General features: G+C 33.8%; 2 protein-coding genes across 2 annotated transcripts; both read left to right on the forward strand.

The window, feature by feature from the left end:
- Nucleotides 1-947: 947 nt before the first annotated feature.
- On the forward strand, nt 948-3,615 carry bhlhe41 (basic helix-loop-helix family, member e41). Its single transcript, NM_001039107.1, has 5 exons — nt 948-1,031; nt 1,142-1,205; nt 1,338-1,445; nt 1,551-1,662; nt 2,479-3,615. The coding sequence occupies exons 1-5, from the start codon at nt 970-972 to the stop codon at nt 3,396-3,398; spliced, it is 1,266 nt and encodes a 421-aa protein (NP_001034196.1). The 5' UTR covers nt 948-969; the 3' UTR covers nt 3,399-3,615.
- A 5,160-nt stretch (nt 3,616-8,775) lies between these two features.
- Nucleotides 8,776-21,896, forward strand: ctsd (cathepsin D). The gene is made up of 9 exons (NM_131710.2): nt 8,776-9,031; nt 10,948-11,104; nt 13,202-13,325; nt 15,201-15,319; nt 15,399-15,598; nt 15,710-15,832; nt 18,654-18,798; nt 20,202-20,300; nt 20,702-21,896. The coding sequence occupies exons 1-9, from the start codon at nt 8,970-8,972 to the stop codon at nt 20,867-20,869; spliced, it is 1,197 nt and encodes a 398-aa protein (NP_571785.2). The 5' UTR covers nt 8,776-8,969; the 3' UTR covers nt 20,870-21,896.
- The last annotated feature ends 122 nt before the right edge of the window (nt 21,897-22,018 follow it).

Consider the following 22,018-nt stretch of genomic DNA (forward strand, 5'->3'; position numbering starts at 1 on the left):
GTGGAGTTTGCATGTTCTCCCTGTGTTTGTGTTGGTTTCCTGCGGGTGCTCCGGTTTCCCCCACATGTCCAAAGACATGTGCCTGTAGCCAGGGGTGGTTCGGGCGGTTCGAAAGACCCATCCCTCACTGATAAAGTCCAGAATTTGACACCTATATGAGCTCATTTATCCCATTTTTGACTGCTATGCCATCATAAATTGTGAAAATTATAGATAGAAGAAGCCTTTAAGACAATAACATTTTTTATAAAAATTTTAATTAAGTGGCCAAGGAAAGTTGAGCTGGCCATTTTTTTGCCAAGGCTACTGTTTTCATTTTAAAACGAATAACTGCAAAAAAGGTTCACTTTTTCAGAAAAAAGAACCACCCCTTTCATTAGGCTGGCTTCAGGACTGGTGAATTGGATGAGCTAAATTAACTATAGTGTATGTGTGTGAATGAGTGTGTATGGATGATTCCCAGTGATGGGTTGCAGCTGGAAGGACATCCGCTGTATAAAATATATGCTGAATAGGTTGGCGGTTCATTCCGCTGTGGCGACCCCTGATTAATAAAGGGATTTTATTTTTTTATCTTATGATTTACATTTTAATATGTATATGTTATTCTTAAATCTGAAAATGCATTTGTCTCAACTGTTCTGCAGTGATGTGCTGGTGTTTGTTTTTTCAGAGTGTAGTGAGCAGTGAACTGACAACTTTCAAGCTCATTTAATTCCCAGACTCTGGAGCTGGTGCAGTTTACACGTGAGTCAGCGCGCGGTTCCTGGAGAAGGCGCGCGTGCGCGGTAGTGGCCACGCGCAGTGTGAGTGCGCGAGAGCGCTGGGCAAAGTGGCAGCTCAGGCGAGCGCGCACACACACATCATCATCATTCAGAGGTGCTGCGCGAGACCGGACACAACGCACTGCCGCTCCGCTCAGATATTGGATTAACCAAACCTCACTGTATAACAAAGTGGAACAAAGTTATGGAAGAAAGAATATCGAGAATGCAGAACAGACAGTTTCTGGATCACGCGGATTTCTTGGGGTAATTTTATATTTGCTTGTTTTGCTTTTAATTAACGCATGCATTAATTTTGCAAGGTATCAAAACGAATTTATTATATTTTTAAAAAAAATAATGTTTTCTTTTATCAGGGTGGAATATTCATCGCTCTACATGTGCAAATCCAAAAGGGGGATGAAGAGAGAGGAAGGAAAGGTAAGCAAACTGTGGACCCGTGATGAAAACGTGACATTCACGTAACACTCAGTGACACTTGCTGTTAAGTATGCGAGTTATAATAATTACTTTACGAACTTTTGCAGTAGCTCATACTTTTATCATCCGCAGGACGCGTACAAGTTACCACACAGACTGATCGAGAAAAAGAGGAGGGACCGAATAAATGAATGTATTGGGCAGCTGAAGGATTTATTACCCGAACATCTCAAACTCACGGTAAAGTTGTTTAGTTTTGTTAACATGTGTTCTGCAAATGTATCTCCCCACATAAGGAAAGTCGGAAAGTATAGACACGCTTTAAATGTTCGTGTTGTCTTACAGACTCTGGGTCACTTGGAAAAAGCGGTGGTTCTGGAACTGACGCTGAAGCATTTGAACGCTTTGACAGCTGTCACAGAGCAGCAGCACCAGAAGATCATCGCTTTGCAGAACGGTAAATTACATAATGTTCAGCCCACACAATGCAATTAGACTAACGTCAAATCCACACGAGGGGAAAGAGTAAATGTCGCTTAAAGTACTTGAACTTAACTAAATGTGCTTATGAACACATAATTATGTTCGTTTCGATTCAAAACTATTAAAAATAATAAAAGCAACATCACAATGTTTATTTTTACAGTTTATCTTATTTATGTTATGTTTACATTTTATAATCTTATCTATCTATCTATCTATCTATCTATCTATCTATCTATCTATCTATCTATCTATCTATCTATCTATCTATCTATCTATCTATCTATCTATCTATCTATCTATCTAAATACTTAATTTAAATAATATTGATTGTATTTAATGTTTATCTTATTTTAATGTATGTTTTATTTACATTTACTCTTTTACAATTTATATTTGGATGATAGATCTATCTATCTATCTATCTATCTATCTATCTATCTATCTATCTATCTATCTATCTATCTATCTATCTATCTATCTATCTATCTATCTATCTATCTATCTATCTAAATACTTAATTTAAATAATATTGATTGTATTTAATGTTTATCTTATTTTAATGTATGTTTTATTTACATTTACTCTTTTACAATTTATATTTGGATGATAGATCTATCTATCTATCTATCTATCTATCTATCTATCTATCTATCTATCTATCTATCTATCTATCTATCTATCTATCTATCTATCTATCTATTAGATAAGTTGGCACTGTATATCAGTCTGTGCATCTGTCAGTTTTCCTCTTTTATATGACAGGACTTTGCCTCTTGTTTTATGACAGGGGAGCGATCGCTGAAGTCTTCCCTCCAGGCTGACTTAGACGCTTTCCACTCAGGCTTTCAAGCATGTGCCAAAGAAGTCCTGCAGTATCTGAACAAGGTGGAGAACTGGACGGCGCGCGAGCAGAGGTGCACGCGACTCATCAACCACCTACACAAAGTTTCTGCTCAGTTCCAGCCAGGCACAGGGATCCTGCAGCAGCCAGTGGCAGGAGACGACGCTCCAGAGCGGGACACCCAGAGAGATCCTCAAGCCAACTGCGTCCCTGTCATCCAGAGGACTCAAAACCTCGAGCTTAATGAGAACGACACTGACACAGACAGCGGGTATGGAGGAGAGGCTGAGAAAGGCGATGGAAAGAGCGAGAAAGGATGCGACACAGCAAAAGGAGTTAAAATCAAGCAGGAGTTTGGAGATGAACGTGTCACTAAAAAAGCTAAAATGAACTGGTCGGCGAATGGTGGTTCAGATTCCACAAGTACGCGACCAGATGTGGCGCTTATGAACTCTTTAATGGGAATGACCGGGGTTGGTGGACAACAAACTCCCTTTTGCATGCCGTTTTACTTCATAAACCCGTCTGCAGCAGCATCATACATGCCTTTATTTGACAAAAGTCATTTGGAGAAGTTGGTGTATCCAGCAGCAGCGGCGGCGGCATTGACCACACCATTTCCATGGCTTTACCCTGGGATCCCCACACACGCCTCTGCTGCAGCCGCAGCAGCCATCGCTTTCCCCAACGCATCCACCGATAAAACCTCTGGATTTGATGCAGCGTCGTCAAAAGATGACGAGCCGGAGTCTCCTGATGATGACCTGTCCAATGAGGCCGACCTGGCCTCTCCTGCATCTGAAGATCACGGCTCAGAAATTGATACAAGTCATCAGCCCCAAAGAAATGACAATGATGGTACATAAAGCTGATGTTTCGACCTTTGAATACACACTAGTTTGCTTGTAAAACCGCTATTTATCTGTTTCTCTTAATTTAATTGTCATTAAGTATTTACTATAGTGTTTCTATGGATTTCCAAACGAAAAGCTGTTCTTTTGTTTGTTTTTTTGCATTATTATTGGTATTATTAAAAACTCAAAACTTCACGTCAAATTGGTTTACCTTTTTTTTTTAGGGGAGAATGGGGGACGTTGTAACAGACAGTGCCTTTTGCACTGATTCCTTGAATGAAAATCTGAACTTTTTTCTTTTTGTCCTTTATGTCTTGCCATACAATGGCATATTGATTGAAAATGTGTGAAATCCTCAGGCTTTGCTCTGAGTTTTTTTGTTGTAGCTGTTTTTTTAAATGATGAAGAAACTTAGTTTAGTGCAATAGTTATTAAGCTAAAGAGAAGCGCTTATCCTAGCGGAACGTTCCTTTCAAAGACTTGGAAGTCACATATTGGACTCTTGGATGTAATGTTTGATACTGACCTCAAGCAGGCTGGTGTGACTGCTGCAGTATTTGTCAGATGTAACTTTCTATTACTGGATTTCAGTTGTCTTTTTCTCTCTTTTCAATGTTCAGCGCTTGAAAGAGTTACCTACATACCTCAACATAGTATTGTGTTTGGGCCAGGACTTCTTCGAGATGCTCCTCTGGTAGGGGTGGTGACGAAATGTTTCGAGCGATTTTATTTGGACAAATGATGTGACCAACAATAATCCTCTGATGTAATGTTACAGCAGCCCCCCCCCCTCTCTCTCTCTCTCTCTGTCTCTTTTTCTCTCACTTTATCTCTCTCTCCCCATCCCAAAAGATTAGTATGAATCTCTTGTAAAGGAAATCAACACTCCAGATCAAACTGGCACCTGTCAGTCAACACTGAAAGTGCTTTGCCAACAATCTGACATCATTGTCCTGTGTCACCTCTAGCAAAAATATACAAGGTATAATAGCACCTTATGGAACTTTGATATTGAATGTAATCTGTGTTCTTTTGGTAGATCTAAAAGTTTGTACTGTATATATTCTGATAAAAGTAGTTATTTAATCCAGAGGTAAAGTGCACTTTTTCTTGCCTATAACACAATCCTCACTCTTCGTTTTTAAGCCAATGCCCTTTGAACTCAAGCTATGTGTTTTTCTTAAGGAAATCTTCTTAAATACCATACAAGGAAAAGTGTTGGATTATGTATCTATAACATCTTAACACTCTTGAGCTGGCTCACTTGAGTCCGGGACAATTGTTAAAGAGGTGAAACCTTTAAAGAAATCAAACGTGCTTTGCCTTTTCGGAAAGCTTTTCACTACTCATGACCTCAGACATGCATATGGGTCATGTTGTGTATTGTACAAATGTTGTGGAGCACTGTAATATGACATGAATCAACATGTGAATGGACCTTTTCAGATTGGGAGATTCCAGGAGGCTCTCGAGTTTTATTGAATGTGTTTATTTTTCTAGGCCTGGGTTCATGAATGCATATAGGAACAGTGATGTACCAGCTGCCGTTGATTTCTGCATTGTAACACATTTCATAGGCCCTATAGTGTCTTTGCCTCAACTGTCATTTGCCTCAACAGTGGCATGTGGATGTATATAGTTTGTGAATATGCTGTATGTTTAATGTTTATGTTGTAGAAGAAATCTATGGAGTTTTTTAAAGGATAAACTGAGCGACTGCTGCACATTTCCTTAATGCTTTACACATTTGCTGTTTGAAATTATGCAGCTCAGTTGTCAAATAAACATAAGCTCATGTGAACAAAATGCTATCGCTCTTCTCGTTCATTCAGCACTGAAACACATGATATTTATTCATACAGTAAAGCTCAACCACGTTCCTGGAGGACCACCAGCACTGCATGTTTCGGATGTCTTCTTTGTCTGTCACACCCATTATAGATTATTCAGGCTCTGCTCTGTGTGTTTGGTTAAGAAGACATGGAGAACATGCAGAGCTGGTAGTCCTCCAGGTAGGCTATGTGGTTGAAAAACAATGATTTAATAACTCTGACAATATCATTCAGTCTTCATAACAGGTCAAAGTACAGTTATTTTTGTTGTGAACCACCCAGAAACACATGCTTACCTACCGATGATATAAAGAGATAAGCCAGGTTACATAACATTTTATTTTATCATAGTTGTTGTCTACACAATTAGCATTTCATGAAAGACAACATGGTCAAATAAAAGTCCCTAAGTTGTAAATTCTCCTTAAGAAAGTTGCCCAGAACTATATTAGGATCATTTAAATCAAGCTTTCAACAAAACCTTCAGCTAAAATGTGTTATTAGTTGAGAAGCAGTGAATGAGTCAGCTTGAAAATCAGCTGACACGATGAAAAACAACCGAAGTTTACACAATTCATGTGATAATCTGACCCAAACCACGTTACCTTAAATTATTGCACAAGAAAATAAATAGGCTATCTGCAAATCATAGCTTGCGGGAAATAAACAGCGAAAACCAGGAAGCAGGGCTCCATGTCCTAAATGCCTGTGTAGAACTGAAGGAGTAGACTTTATGTCTAGAAGTCTTACGTAATAGACTGAGTTGATAAAGGTGTTTGTCTAGTGGTTTAAAGTAAATGGAAAGAGTGCTACATATTTACTTCAGGACTTTGGGGAAGTGAGAGGTGATGAGGGGGCTTTTGGTTTAACGTTACAGCATTTGTGAAGACTAGAAATAATGTTGTGACAGGCCGTTTAAATGCATTATCGAGGTCGTACTGACATCTTGTGGTGAAACTGCGAAGACGCATGGGATGCTTGGCTTACAATGTTTCACTGGAACAAATGAAATGTTGTCTATAATTGGAAGAGATACTGACTATGGTAAACGGTACAAACACTAAACTGTAGGATTTTGGGGAGCTGAGGGTGATGAAGCCCCATGGCTTGAAGTCAGATCAATCAATGAAAATTTTGTAACATAAAAGTGAAATGTATATCTGTATAAAAGAGAAAACCTAAAAGAGAAAACGTTTAGTCCCATTAACATTTGACTTTTTTAAATGGTTATGTGCCTTTTTAAACAGTGTATGTAAACTTCTGGTTTCAACTGTATCTTTATACAGTTGAAGTCAAAATTATTAGCCCTCATGTGCTTTTTTTAAATTTTTCAAATATTTCCCAAATCATGTTTAACAGTATAAGAATTTTCCACACTATTTCCTCTATGGTTTTTTCTTCTGCACTCTTGGAAATAAAGGTACGAGATATGTCACTGGGGTGGTTCAAATTATACATATTTGTACTTAAAGGGTCCATATTGGTACCTCAAAAACATACATTTGTACCTGAAAAATTAAGAGGAAAAGTCTCAGTTGCTTTATTTTGGCAGGAATTAAAGCAGTTTTTAGTTTTTTATAAAACATTTTAAGGTCAATATTATTAGCCCCCTTAAGCAATATATATATATATATATATATATATATATATATATATATATATATATATATATATATATATATATATATATATATATATATATATATATATATATATATATATATATATATATATATATATATTTTTTTTTTTTTTTTTTTTTTTTTTCCGATTATCTACAGAACAAACCATTGCTATACATTGATTTTTTTTGTTACCCTAACTTGCCAAATTAACTTAGTAAGCCTTTAAATGTCACTTTAAGCTAAATACTGGTATTTTGAAAAATATCCAGTAAAATATTATCTACTGCCATCATGATAGAGATAAAAGAAATAATTTATTAGAAATTAGTTAGTAAAACTATTATATTATAAATATGTTGGTAAAGTCTTCTTTCCGTTATTCAGAAATTGGGGAAAAATATACAAGGGGGCTAATAATTCAGGAAAGCTAATTCTGACTTCAACTGTTTATTTATTATGTCATTTTAATTGTAATCATTTGAATATTCAGTAAAATATGTTGAAAATAGGCTTGCTTGGACACCAGCGGAACAGCTTAAAGTAAAAAAAGACAAGCCTATTTCTAATTAGAGATTGGTTGCTTTTATTAACAACAGTACCGTGGAAAAAATGTATTGAAAAAATGTTGAACTCTTATTTAAAGCTGTTGTTTTTAACTGACCAACGAGTTCAGTGGTGGTTTCTAAAAAAGCACTTTTCACAAATTAAACATTTTTGTTTCTCGAGGCACTTTGTGGCTTTTTCATTGACAAAATTAAATTTCTTTATGATTTGATTATTTGACAATAGCCTATACCAACAGCAGGAAGCATGCATAAAACCTGTCATGTTTTTTTTTTTTCAATAGACTTTGAAATTTATAACTATATTTAGAAACCTTGTTATAGTATATTTTTACTTTATTGCAATACACAAAAATAAAAATTAATTATGAACCAGTCAAATTATTTAAATATTAACTGACTAAAATAAGATAAAAATAATTAAATAACACATTAAAATCTGTGTAAACTTTATTTGGACTTTATATGGCAATTCTTTTTTCAATTAAAACAGTTAGGCATTTATAAATCAGTGACATGACAAATTAGACATGTAAAGCTGTTTAATAATAACAAAAATATATAAGCATGTTTTAAAATATACTTTATTGTAAGGCTTCAATTAGACTTTAGTGCAACTTAATAAAAGCTCTTAATTTGTATCTGTGAATGAATTAAGTTAAGAAATGTAATATATATATATATATATATATATATATATATATATATATATATATATATATATATATATATATATATATATATATATATATATATATATATATATATATATATATATAACATTTCAAAATAAATTGAGAAAAAGTGTCTATTTAATTCATGATTTTCTTATCAGACCTTAAAATGATGTAACTTAATAAAAAAGGTTTATATCTGTGTGCAATTGATTTTGACTTTAAGGCACTTTATAAATTTAATAATTCAATTAAGGCATATATAATAATAAAGCATGTATAACTGACAAATCAAAACACATTTAAAACCATTTAAAAACACATTTAAAAAGTTTATTTATTTAATGTGTTAAAATTGTTTAATAATTAATAAATACATAAAAATAGTAAACTGAATAATAATAAACATATTTAAAACTGTTTCGTTAAATTAATGTTTTAAAATGTAGCTAAATAAAACAATAAACAATTCAATAAATTCAACAATTCTGTTTTAAACAATTTGTTTACATTTAGATGTTACATTTTAATAGGATCGATAAATAATTTCCTTTTTAAAATTTTCATGAAGGGATATATACATTTCTGATTAACAAAGAATATGAATACTTTTAAACTCAATATAATAAATACAAAAATACTTGACCCCTGATTTAATCTTCCTGCGTCGTTCATCAATCTTTCGTGAAGTGCGCACTGCGCAGAATGCAGCGCAGCCTTGACGCTCGTCAACGCGCCGTCACATGACTGTGAGCAAAAGTTGCTCGGCAGCAGCACATTGTGTCAGCTGACTGTGGCTGTTTGTCCTACATATTAGACCGCACAACAATAACATCCCCACAGCGATACTGCTCTCATTATCGTTAACTGGTCCTGAGGGCTCGCCAACATGAGAATCGCCTTTTTGCTGCTCGTTGTTGCCTTTTTCTGCACGTCCGACGCGATTGTCCGGTAAGGTCGAACGAGCAAACAAACAAACTTACAAAACCAACAACGCAATCCGATCTTTATCACGCGGTGTGACTTGCAAATCGCGCTGTTGTTCATCTACTTGTGTTGTATACACGATTTTTTAAATATTATACCTTAAAATTTAACAGTTGTGTCTTAAAATTTACTTCATGTAACGTTGATGTGTGAAATGCTGTTTATGTAGCAGTTGACTAACGTTACACTGAAATAACAGTCCTTTGTGTAAAAATGATTAAAGCACCCAGAGGTATGGGTCTCCCATTAGACAGATACTGATCATTATTTTTTTGTGACTCAGCAGAAATTAGAGCTGTTTATGTATCAACATGAAGGTCCCTTTGAAGTTTGACTTTAGAAATCTATACATTTAAGCAAGATGATGGTAGTGGTGCAGATTTCTTTACTAGCATCAGTGCTAAAATAATAACTACATAAATGATAATAGTTTTAAGGATTTAAACCTTTTAAAAGTGTTCATAGAAATCAAAAGAAAATTATTCTTAAGGCTAAGCACATTTTTAAAATTTTATTTATAACTGGCTTTAATAACATCAGAAACATTATTTGAATGAATTTTATTTTTTATTGTCTTTTATTAAAAAAAAAATTCCAACACAAATAAATTTTGCTTCATTTTTTTTAAATATGCTCTGATAACCATAGTACAATATACACAATTATAGTAAAAATGAATTTAGCCTGCAATGATCAAAAGTGGTTATTTAGTATTTTGCATGCCAGTTGTTGAACTTGAATATATCATTATTAATAATAGTAATAACATTAATAATAACAATAATTGTAATGATATTTCATAAAAAATAATATATATTCAATATATTTTAGTGGGTATTTTTTATCATTAATGTCTTAATTGTAATTATTGTTTTACCTAGTGTAAAATAGATGTTTAAAAGGAAAATATGAATGAAAAATCTGTTATTAAATGCATTTGTTTGCCAAAGTAAATGCTGTTTGCATTAACAAAGCCAAAATAATTGCAACAAAAAGTATGGCAAAAGACAAAAATGTCCCTAAAGATGTTTAAAATTAAGTCCTCCTTTTCAAGTTCACTGTAGTAAAAAAAAACTTGTGTTTTATGTTTTTAAATGTTATAGGATTTAGTGCTGTTAAAAATTGCAATATTATGCTTGAGTGTAATGACGTTAGAGCGGGGCTCCATATTAAACAATAACAATATATATTTTGATACAAGTTGTTAATGCTTCCAGCTTTAAAAAGAGTATCCCAACAATGACTAAAGCCACAGAAATTAGAGGGTCCATTAAATGTTGGTTGAAAATTTGGTACATCATTAATATCAACACACTTTTGGATTCCCATTGTTGCACATTTCTTCTGTGTGATTGCTCTTAAATCAATATAAAGTAAAAAAGTCCAGAGGTTATCATTGCTATTGACATAAATTTTATCGTGATTCAATATAGTATTGTTGATCGGCCCAGCCCTAAATGACGTTAAAAGTTTCCCAAGAAATACTCCAATAAAGTTTTAAAAAGGCTTTTTTCTTAAGTACCGTAATAAAGCAAAATATCTATAACTGTTCACCATGGGATTTTAAATAATGGCGGAAGAACTTTTTATTTTTACTTTAGAGTTTAATGTCTTGACCCACATACTGAGGTTTAGTTTGACTCACCGCCCTTTCAAAGTTCATAACACAACAGCTTTTACTACATCTTGCCATAAATGTGGTAGTAAATCAAGCCTGACGAACAAAATCTAATTTGAGTTCATGATGATATGTGAATTGTGTAAAATGGACCCTAGACATGCTTGTTTTTAGCATCAGAATGTTGTCATTTGCAGCAGGGGCTGTAGATATGACTAAAAGAAAACCGTGAAAGCTAATGTTTCTGTGTGTTTCTCTTCAGGATACCACTAAAGAAGTTTCGAACCCTCAGACGAACACTAAGTGACTCTGGCAGATCATTAGAGGAGCTTGTGTCTAGTTCTAATTCCCTGAAATACAACCTGGGCTTCCCAGCTAGTAATGATCCTACTCCAGAAACACTCAAAAACTACCTAGATGTGAGTATCTGCTTGCTGACATCATGTCTTGTGTGGGTGGATTGGGGTTTTTGTGCATTTTCATGCTCACATTTGTTTTTAATAATTAGTTAATTCCAGAATGAAAGTTTCCTGATTATTTATTTACTCAGCCTTTTGTCATCCAAGAAGTTAATTAAATTTCTTCAGTCAAAATTTTTTTTATTTGTTTATTTATTGCTTTATTTATTATTGTTTGTTTATTATTGTTTATAATTTATTTATTATTTTCTATTATTATTTATTTATATATTTAAAGAAAATTAGAGACAGATTGTCTCTAATTTGAGCACGGCATTATGGTAAATCAGTAAATTTGACGTCAGAGACAAATGAACGTCTGTGCACTTTTTATTAGCACAAAGTTATAGATTCAGGAAGTTGCAAGAATGAGGACAGTCAGTTATAGTTTAACACACAGTTGTTTTGCTCAGTCATGTCACATGATTATTAAGTGTCGACATGGTGGAACGTGATTTACGGTTGAGGGAGAAAAAAGTGAACCCGAAACCTATTCTGTCATCGGTATTCAGCCAAAAAATATTCTTGTCAGTTTCCTGTCATGTTCATAAAATGGATATCATGATAGTGTGTGGTGTGATTTGTTACAGTCATGAGGTTGTTTGTCAATGCCTTTGTCACAGGTTTCTATAACAATCCGATTTGGAAACAAGCAGCTGATATTATTACCAGTTGTAGTTTTGTAAACAGGCTTAGGTGGTTGAAGTTCTTAGTGGATAAAGATTACATTTGTTTTGCATGACGAATGGGTAATATATGTTATGTGCTATAATCATTTCTTTGTAAATGCTTTCCTGCTAAAAAGTCTTTCATAGGTCATCAGTATTCATCTCACACACACGCATAAAAACTTGAATACATGGTGTTCATGGACTTCATAACACCAGGAAAAATTTTAGAACTTTATCACGTTTTAACACTAGAAATCTTATTTAATTGATGTATTCATTAGTTTGTTGTTTTTAATTGTATATTTATTATTGAAATGTTCTTGCCATGAAAATAGCATTGGTTGTTGACATGGCATTAAATAAAAAATACATTACATCATGGACTCCATAGGCCTTATGTTTTTTTTTTTTTACAGATAAAGAACGCTTATCATATAGCCCTACCCTAAACCCAAAATCTTAAGTATTTTTTTTAGCGAACATTTAATTTTGAACGAAGCCCGAGATCCACTCAATAAAAAGTGAAGTAAAATAAAATAAAAACAGTAATACTGCAATATTAGGTACAAATCAGGTCTGATACAGTCTCATATTTAACCAAAACTGTACAGTTTTCTTACTGGCACCATTTATTTTGGCTGTGGTGTATTCCAAACTAATAATGTCCAGTAGATAGAGCCTCCAAGATAGGTTAAAGAATACCAGACATGAACAAACTGTCTATACTAGATCTTAAATTGGACATTCTTGGTTGACTCATTTTTATTTACTGAATAATGAAGCACCACCTGAATGTAGTTACTGCCTATGTGGAAGTTTGAATAGCATTAGACAACTTTTATATGGAGAGTACTTTAATGGACATTTTTAAAAAGGTACCACCAAGAAGAACCTTAACTTATTTATCAAAAATTTTACTGAAAAAATCATTTTTAACTTTGAATATATTTTTGTGTCATTTTTTTATTTCTACCGTATATATTTGTCTAAGTAACTTTTTATTGTAATTTAAATTTGTTTTTATCATGTAATATTTTTTATATCCATTTTGTCATGAAATAGCCTTAAGTTAAAAAACTTCTTTTGTGTTCAAACAGGTTTGTGACAGGTCAAGTGTGAATAAATGATGACAGAATTTCTGTTTTGGGTGAACTATCCCTAACTGTTGTGAAAAAAAATAATTGGAAATGTGTTGTGCTGTCTAAAAAAATAAATATAAACCTGTCTGAAAATTTGTTTCACAGCAAAACCAGTGTCACAAGCAAGATTTGCAGACACAAGTAGTTTTTTTAAGAATCTAGAAACTGTAAACCTTTGTGAAACACATTTTGTAGCCTGCAGTCTGTTGTGGTGGTGAATTTTAAATGAATTGGGTTTTTGTCTACAGGCTCAGTATTATGGCGAGATCGGTCTTGGCACTCCTGTCCAGACCTTCACTGTGGTGTTTGACACTGGATCCTCCAACCTGTGGGTACCTTCAGTCCACTGTTCCCTGACTGACATCGCCTGCTGTAAGTCCACACAGAGCCTGCCAGCTTTTTGCACAGTGCACTGTCAGGTCACTGATGTCTTTACATTATTCATTTAAAGTGAATTCTTTCAGAAACAAGAAGTTACTTTAGTTTGGCACAGTGTTGCTCAAGTTTGTCGGTGGCAACTTTTTTTTTTCATGGTTGCAAGTATGTTTCTGTAATCTTGTCATAGATCATATCAACTTTTCAACATAGCTGCTTGCGTTTACCTTTTGTAGCATAGATTTAGTGATAACTTTGCTTGATGTGAATGTTTGGGTGTTTCATAAGGCAAGTAAAATTGTGTTTTTTTTATCAAGTTCACTACTTTATGAATGTTCAACATTTAATTTAAAGACATTAGATGCTATAAGTTGTTTTTTTTTTTAATGCCACTTTTTTATGAATGAATTGTCATGAAATGTACGTGGTCTTCATATGTAATTGAAACATTCAATTATAACCATCAGTTTTAAAACTTCTTTTATTTTTTTAACCCTTTTTTTTTTTATGGAAGGCCAAAATACACACTGAGGGTGGTGGGCCAAACTAAATATACCAAACTGTATTGCAATCAAGTTGCAGTTGTAACTTCCTAATTTAATAGTATTAAATATATAAAAACAATAATTATATGTTTTTAGATTTTATATTGTACTACTTACAATAGTCATAAACAATTTAATTTATAACATAATGAATCTATATCTATCTAATTGTGTTTTGGCCGTTTTCTGACTTGTTAAAAATCTGATTAATTCACAGTTTTGCTTTTTTGTAGCTCAGCGATTAAACAAACACAAAATAGATGTAAAAATTAGAAATGTTTAAGGGATTTGCCCCAACCTTCCCCATTATTTCCCCATCTCTTCTCTAATTGGTTTGCGGGCCAAATCAAAGGTTACCATTGGCCAACTTTTGTCATCTCTGTTCTAAAGCCTTTTTTTTATATGTGGGTAAATGCCCTGATGTGTAAAATAAGAATATGTCTCTGTTCATTCCATGTAATATAGTACTATACCTTTTTTTTTTTTGCATGTTTATATAGCTGAAATTAATAACCAATAAAAATGCAACTTGAGGTCTGCATTCTCGACAACACCAGATTTCCTGCGGTGTGGGAATAAATTTCTGAATAAAACACGGTAGCAGTCCGTAACTCCGGTGTAATTTGACCGGGAGTAGGCAGGCTAACAATATAGTGTTCCTGAGTCCCGACGTTATTTCAGAATAGCATATCTGTGTTTTTTTTTTCTCATTCTTATTGAGCTCCAGTACAGCCAGTGCTCACGACTGTTACACATTGAACGCATGACCAGTGCTTTCTGCATGTGCTTTTTTTCCCACACAGTCTGTACATGCGTCATCTGCTTAACAGTTTTCAGAGTGGGATTTACCAACATTGGAGTGCAAAATGAAGATGCGCTGTCCTTCGGCTTGCCTTAGAAAATGGTCAGTTTACTGTTAGAACATTAGGCAAGTCTGATGTATGGGAGTCTTTTTCATGCGTCCTAGACACAAATGGAAAAAAAATGACTCTGCGTGATAATACCTCAAAATTTTACCATTAAGCAGTCACAAGACTGGAACCTCAGGTTTAAGGTGGCACTCATGTCTCATCACAAAGGGACAAACAAAACTAATATTTAGCTTACAAAGCCTATGGTTTTATCTGTTATCTCTCTCTTTTGGTAGTGCCCAATTTAAACATGAAGTTTTAAAAAACAGATCTAAATTTAGTGGGAATGGTCGGGAAGAAAATTATTCTAGGCGGGCAGCGGCTAAACAAAGGCTGAATGTACGGCTGGAGCAAGACAAAAAAAAAAAAACTATACATGACTGATTATATGCATATCTTTTATTTTAACCATGTAGTGCTTCATCACAAGTACAATGGGGGCAAATCAAGCACCTATGTGAAGAATGGGACTCAATTTGCCATCCAGTATGGATCAGGAAGTTTGTCCGGGTATCTCAGCCAGGACACCTGCACGGTAGGAATCAACAGTCACACAGTTTTTAACACTTGAAGTGTTGAAAGCAAGAAAAAGCAATCTGTTATGTCTCTTTTAGATTGGAGATATTGCAGTTGAAAAGCAGATATTTGGAGAAGCTATCAAGCAGCCAGGAGTGGCCTTCATTGCTGCCAAGTTTGACGGTATTCTCGGGATGGCCTATCCTCGCATCGCTGTCGATGGGGTTCCTCCTGTTTTCGACATGATGATGAGCCAGAAGAAAGTGGAGAAAAATGTTTTCTCTTTCTATCTTAACAGGTACCCTTCTTTATATATAGGGCATCCAGATGTACAAATGTCAGTCTATCGTAAGCATCCATTAAATGCAGTTGAAAGTCAGACCTGATGGTTGTTTTATTTGTCTGAAAGAAACCCTGACACTCAGCCTGGTGGTGAGCTGCTACTGGGAGGAACAGACCCCAAATATTACACTGGAGATTTCAACTATGTGGACATCAGCAGACAGGCCTATTGGCAGATTCACATGGATGGGTGAGAGAATTTTGAGACCTTGTGCTGAATAATGCAGTTGTCCTCTAGGGGTGTGTGTGATATTTATATTTCTCTTTAGTGTTGTAGCTGTAGTGTGTTAACTTTATCCAGTATGTCACCCACTTTGCAAAAAAATAAAAATAAAAAACACAAAAATAACAAATCTTCAAAAAGCATTTACAGCATAAAGCTAGTTAAAATGACCTGTCATTTAAATTTTGATATTATTGAACTAATAATGATTATTTCTATAATGTTTGATAGGTAAGTAATATCACACAAACAAGAGTTCTGATTTCCTGAATGTCAACACATGAGCGTGACTTTAAATGTGATGTTGCTTTAAATTCAAGTTAATAAAGTCATAGGGTTTTTGACAAGACACCAAACCCACTAGATTTAAATAAACAGGACATATCGTAATTCTTTCTCTAACAATTCTGAATCTCAAAGGTCAGAATCGATAATGTGCTGACCTGCACAGGCACGAACAAATGACAGAAAAATAATAACAGGGTTTGCATGGTCTTAAAATGTCTTAAATTCACTGAAATATCCTCTTGTACGTCTTAAATCATTTTAAATGGGTCTTAATTTTCCTTTAAGTAAACCTAGACAATCGATCCAATTTGCTTCCGATCCCCAGCAATACATCTCAATAAAACTTTTAGCAAAACTAAATACATAACCAATTTTATAATGTGTGGCTGAGAAATGACTAAATAAATGTTGTTTTTTTGAAAGGACAAGTATTTTTATTTATTGTTTCCTACTCAGCCATTAAAAAATCTTTAGTGTTTAGCCCTATTGACCTTATCCTTCAATGTGGAAGTGTGCTCGTTTTTGCAATTTGTTTTAGAACTTCTGACTCAGTTGCCTATGGGAGAAATGACTAGGAATAAGAAACCACTGAAATGGTCAAGCTAGTTGCTCTTCTAATATGACAATACAGACAAAGCAGAATAATATAATGAAAAATGATCAGTTTGCAACATCAATCAGAATGAGCTAATTTAACATCTAAAAATGAATGGAAGTAAATGAGACATGGCTGCGCCCACTTGTATGCAAGAAATTGTGTGAATATAAGGCTAAAGTTTTGTTCTTCTTGATCTTAAGTCTTAAATTTGACTTGTTGAAACCTGCAGAAACCTTGAATAAGCATTCACAGACAAACACACATATGCTGGCAAATTTGCTTTATTTAAACCATGATGAACAAACTAAGACCACACCATCAATGTTACATGTGCTTGAGCCAATGTACAATGCACCCTCATTGCTTTATTTTGCTTAGTTTTTTCTAGTACAAAGTGAACAGAGTTGAGCCATGCAATGCAAAAGCAGCTTAAAAGTACCCAGTACACCATACTACATCAGCTGAGATTTTAAAGTGTACATATAGTGAAGACCGTACTGTCTTTGAGACCACAAGAAAGGTTTTGTAACTGACAGGAAAAATATGCAACCAATGCTAGAAAGTCATGTAGACCTACACAGAATTTGCATCTGTAGAAATTTCCACAGATTGCTTAGCCTATTATGCATTCAATTGATTTAATTATGTCATTGTGTGTAAATTATCTATTTATTCAGTTTTTTTTGGTTATAATGTTGAATAATATGCTGATGCATAATGTTTTTGTACAATACAATTTTTCATGTATTTTAGTGTATAAAAGACCTACTGTGTTTGTAATTGGATAACCTTAAAAGTTGAAGTTACTATTATTTTGTTTATGGGTTTACATTAATATACAAATAATTTATTTTTTTTAAGAAAATTCTGTGTTGAAATGGCAAAAAATGTCCACAGATTCTGTCTGTGTCAGTAATGTTATGGCAGATGCAGTTCATCCAAATTCCATTCATACTATATAGAAAGTACACTTTTAGTAGAACTTTTAGTAGCTAAAAAGCAACTAAAAGCCAGCCACTCGTTTGGTTTCTAAATGAATCATACTTTTGAACAAATTGTTTGAGTAGGAAAAACAAATATGCACTATGTGGTTAATTAATGTATTTAGAGGAAGCCTAAAATAGTCGAGCACCATCACAAAACACACTCAGGAAAATATGGTTTAATTGTTATCTGAAGAAACTTTTTTGCACTTAAACCATTTTAAATGGGTCTTAATTTTCCTTTAAGTAAACCTAGACAATCGATCCAATTTGCTTCCGATCCCCAGCAATACATCTCAATAAAACTTTTAGCAAAACTAAATACATAACCAATTTTATAATGTGTGGCTGAGAAATGACTAAATAAATGTTGTTTTTTTGAAAGGACAAGTATTTTTATTTATTGTTTCCTACTCAGCCATTAAAAAATCTTTAGTGTTTAGCCCTATTGACCTATTGACCTATTGAAAAACAAATATGCACTATGTGGTTAATTAATGTATTTAGAGGAAGCCTAAAATAGTCGAGCACCATCACAAAACACACTCAGGAAAATATGGTTTAATTGTTATCTGAAGAAACTTTTTTGCACACTGTTAAAATGAAGAAAGTATTTCTGCAAATTCATTTCCGTCCAGCATGACTTTCACATCCTAATTGCACAGTGTCCATTGTTTACTTTTTAACATATTAGATGATGCTTGATTTAAATATGCTAACTCTTAAGGTATAACTGCTCTTAAAAAATGCATCATTATTAACATTTTGCTGTTTTATTTTTTGTTTAAGCCTAAGGGTCACAGTTTTGTCATTTAATTGAAAAATAATTGACTGGTCTGTCCTTTGAGAAGCAAGTGTTTTACCACTGAACCACCAGTGCAGAATATATAACAATGAGCATGTGTGTTTGTATGTTTAGCATGAGCATCGGCAGTGGACTATCTCTGTGTAAAGGAGGATGTGAAGCCATTGTGGACACTGGGACGTCTCTGATCACTGGCCCAGCTGCTGAAGTCAAAGCCCTGCAGAAGGCTATTGGAGCCATCCCTCTGATGCAGGGAGAGGTACTGCACCTTTTTAGTTCTGCTCACAAAGGCTGCATTTCCTTAATCAAAAATGAAGGGTTATATTGGGAAATAGTTTTTTTTATTAATGTAAAAGTTTAAAGAAACTTTGGTCTTCAAAATGATTTAAAATGTATTTTTCCTGTCAAGGCTTATCTTTTTCAAATATTTCTCATTTTTTGTAACTCATTTTAATACCTATTAATAGTAGTAATAATAATATTAATAATAATAATACATTTTATGATATTATTATAATAAATAAATAATATCATATTTATGATGAAAATCCAAAAACAAATAAAATGCTGAGAATTACAAGTTTGTGTAAAATCGTAAATTTATTAACTATAGTTTTAATTATTGAATGTATCTTAATTTATTATTATTGTATCATAATTAATGATTATCATATTAATATGTTCACAATTATTTATCAACTATAACTTAACTTTGTTAACTGTAGTATTAATAATTGTTTTATTTACCTTAAATAAGTTATGATGACAGTACATAATATTTTACTAGTTATTATGCAAGATACTAATATTTATCTAAAAATAAAAATTACAAGTAAATACATATTATGTCATTGGACAACAGGGGTTTGTTTCGTACCTTAAAATCTGAAGGGGGCTAATAATATTAACCATAGCAATTTAAATGTTTGTTTTTTCCCCAGCCAAAATGAACCAAGACTCTCTCTATAATAATAAAATATAATAGGAATTACCATTGGAAAAAAAAAAGCTTTGATTTTGTTAAAGTCCTCATTAACCGGAAGCTGCTACTGTTATTTTGTATTGTGACTCAGTTCCTAGAGAAAGGAATATTAAATGACGCAACAGAGGGCGTGGTTTGTTTTTTTTTTTCAACTGCAAGCTGATTGGATGTAGTAAAGTAGGCATTTCATTCCGAAAGATTGGGAAAAGTGTTTGGGAAGAGTTCTTACAACCTAACAGACACATTCCTCCTCACCATTTCTGTTTGTTGTCAAAACTGACAGCTGGAGCAGCACGTTTAAATATGTTAGCCACGCCCATTCATTATGATATACGTAATCGAACAATTTAACTGAAAACAAACAGGAAGTGCAATTTCAGATTTCAATTAAATATTTTTGTTTTATTAAACACATGCAAGGATGAATTATTCACCTCAACTAGCAATGTGAGCTTCCAAATTCATACAGTTAGTTTTGATTTCTTGGGGACTTTTAACATCAATTATTTAAATGTTTGAAAACACAGAGTTAATAATTCTGTCTTCAACTGCGTGTATACATCTACGTGTATGAGTATAAACAGAGTTTTGACCCTGAAAAATGACTTTGTATTTTAAAGACTGCTTCATTTGTTGAAATGCCAAAATGCGATGATGCTAATCAAAGGTTTCCTCTGTAGTACATGGTAGACTGTAAGAAAGTGCCGACGCTCCCCACCATCTCCTTCTCCCTGGGTGGAAAGGTCTACTCGCTGACTGGAGAACAGTACATACTCAAGGTCAGCCTCATTTTTGTCACCTCAGGGCTGCTGTTTTTGGGAAGTCGAGGTGTTGTTTGTAAAAAAGGTCATGCATGAGTCAGAATAAAGTCATGTGACTGGAGTTTTTTTCTCTTTATTTTCTTGTGTTGTTTGTTGTTATTATTATTATTATTATTATTATGAATGGGCCACAAATATTACATTTTAAATATTTACACAAGTATTTGAAAATAAGTTTTTTTAAATTAGGTTTAACGTTTGTTTTTTGTGTTTTTGTTTGTTTGTTTGTTTTTTAATTTTAACAAAAAAAAAACTTAACAGTTTATTTAGCTATTCGCAACGTGCTTTTTTTGCCATTCAAAACGTGAGAAATGTATAACAAAAAACAATAACAATATTACAACTCTGTGTGTTTGCAGGAAAGCCAGGGTGGACACGACATCTGCCTGAGTGGATTCATGGGTCTGGATATCCCACCGCCTGCCGGACCGCTGTGGATTCTGGGTGATGTTTTCATTGGCCAGTACTACACTGTGTTTGACAGGGAGAATAACAGAGTGGGCTTCGCTAAGGCCAAATCAGTCTAACATTTAACACTTGAGACCTCAGTGTCATGAGAGTAAGGAGAAAAGTAGGACATCTGTCAATATCGTCTCTGCGTCAGTGACGGAGTTTAGCATTATGATGATCCATGTCTTTGCACTGCTGTTAGCTTTTAAAAGTTTTCGTTTTAAAGAGGCACATGGAGAAGAAATGATTCAGGGAAAAGTCAAACCGATGACAAGTTACACTCATTTGCTTTTTAGTTCAGGCTTGTTTGAATATCTGTGATTGCAATGCAAGGTTTTAACATTTTTATTTGAAAATTGTCATGTCCTTGATTTTTACACACTACCTGTTTTAAGATTTTTATTGTGGAATGACTTCTAATGACTGATCAAATCAAAACGGGGAATAAAGCTGTTATAAACTCAACTGTGCTGTTAAATTTATACATATATTTTTTATTGTTTTGTTTATTTGGACATATGTGAAGTTTATTTATAAATTTCGAGAGGATCGCTTGCTCATGAATGATCACAGCTGGTCCAGCATTAGCCAATTCATGATTCACCAATCAGATGATCCCCAAGTCTCCATAAATAACCCAAGTTCCATACCGTAGTCATCTTTGTTTTGAAGAATCCCCTCCTGGGTTTCCTGGTTTGCTCCCACCATCCAAAAACATGCAACTTAAGGTATTTAACTAATCTAAATTGTCACTATAGATATGCTCCTAGAAAGAAGTTATCTCTTCATAGCAATCTCTAATTGCTCATTAGCTACAAACAGCAGGGGAATTCTTGAGATCTACCCGAGCTCAATCTCCCCTCTCACCCTGCAAATGGGAGAGAGGCCCAGGTTTGAGGATGAGCTCAGGGCTCTCTCCTGGGACAGCATGCCAAACACACTTTATAATCTATCATCAGCTAAGGGTGAACTCTTGAAAGCATGTTATATTAGGTCATCATTAATCGTCATATTATTTGATATGTTTACTTGTGTTATTATTATTATTATTATTTTTTTTTTTTTTAAATAAATGATCAAACCCTCAGGTAGTTAAAAAAATCATTTTATGTGGCTAATTATGTTCTTGCAAATCTCCAAAAAGATGCGCACTGTAATGTTGTAATATTTAGTGTGGTGTGTTTGTTTTTAAAATCCATTAATACAAAGTGGCGTTTCATTTTAGG

The sequence above is a fragment of the Danio rerio genome, chromosome 18 (genome assembly GCF_049306965.1).
Source record: "Danio rerio strain Tuebingen ecotype United States chromosome 18, GRCz12tu, whole genome shotgun sequence".
In the NCBI taxonomy this organism is placed as follows: domain Eukaryota; kingdom Metazoa; phylum Chordata; class Actinopteri; order Cypriniformes; family Danionidae; genus Danio; species Danio rerio.

What these genes read in the sequence shown, in the direction of transcription:
- bhlhe41 (NM_001039107.1), top strand. Translation starts at nt 970, where the DNA reads ATGGAAGAAAGAATATCGAGAATGCAGAACAGACAGTTTCTGGATCAC. An exon ending in GATCACGCGGATTTCTTGGG is followed by an intron (nt 1,032 to 1,141) that starts GTAATTTTATAT and finishes TTCTTTTATCAG; the next exon opens with GGTGGAATATTCATCGCTCT. An exon ending in GATCATCGCTTTGCAGAACG is followed by an intron (nt 1,663 to 2,478) that starts GTAAATTACATA and finishes GTTTTATGACAG; the next exon opens with GGGAGCGATCGCTGAAGTCT.
- ctsd (NM_131710.2), top strand. Translation starts at nt 8,970, where the DNA reads ATGAGAATCGCCTTTTTGCTGCTCGTTGTTGCCTTTTTCTGCACGTCC. An exon ending in ACGTCCGACGCGATTGTCCG is followed by an intron (nt 9,032 to 10,947) that starts GTAAGGTCGAAC and finishes GTTTCTCTTCAG; the next exon opens with GATACCACTAAAGAAGTTTC. An exon ending in TCCCTCTGATGCAGGGAGAG is followed by an intron (nt 18,799 to 20,201) that starts GTACTGCACCTT and finishes TTTCCTCTGTAG; the next exon opens with TACATGGTAGACTGTAAGAA.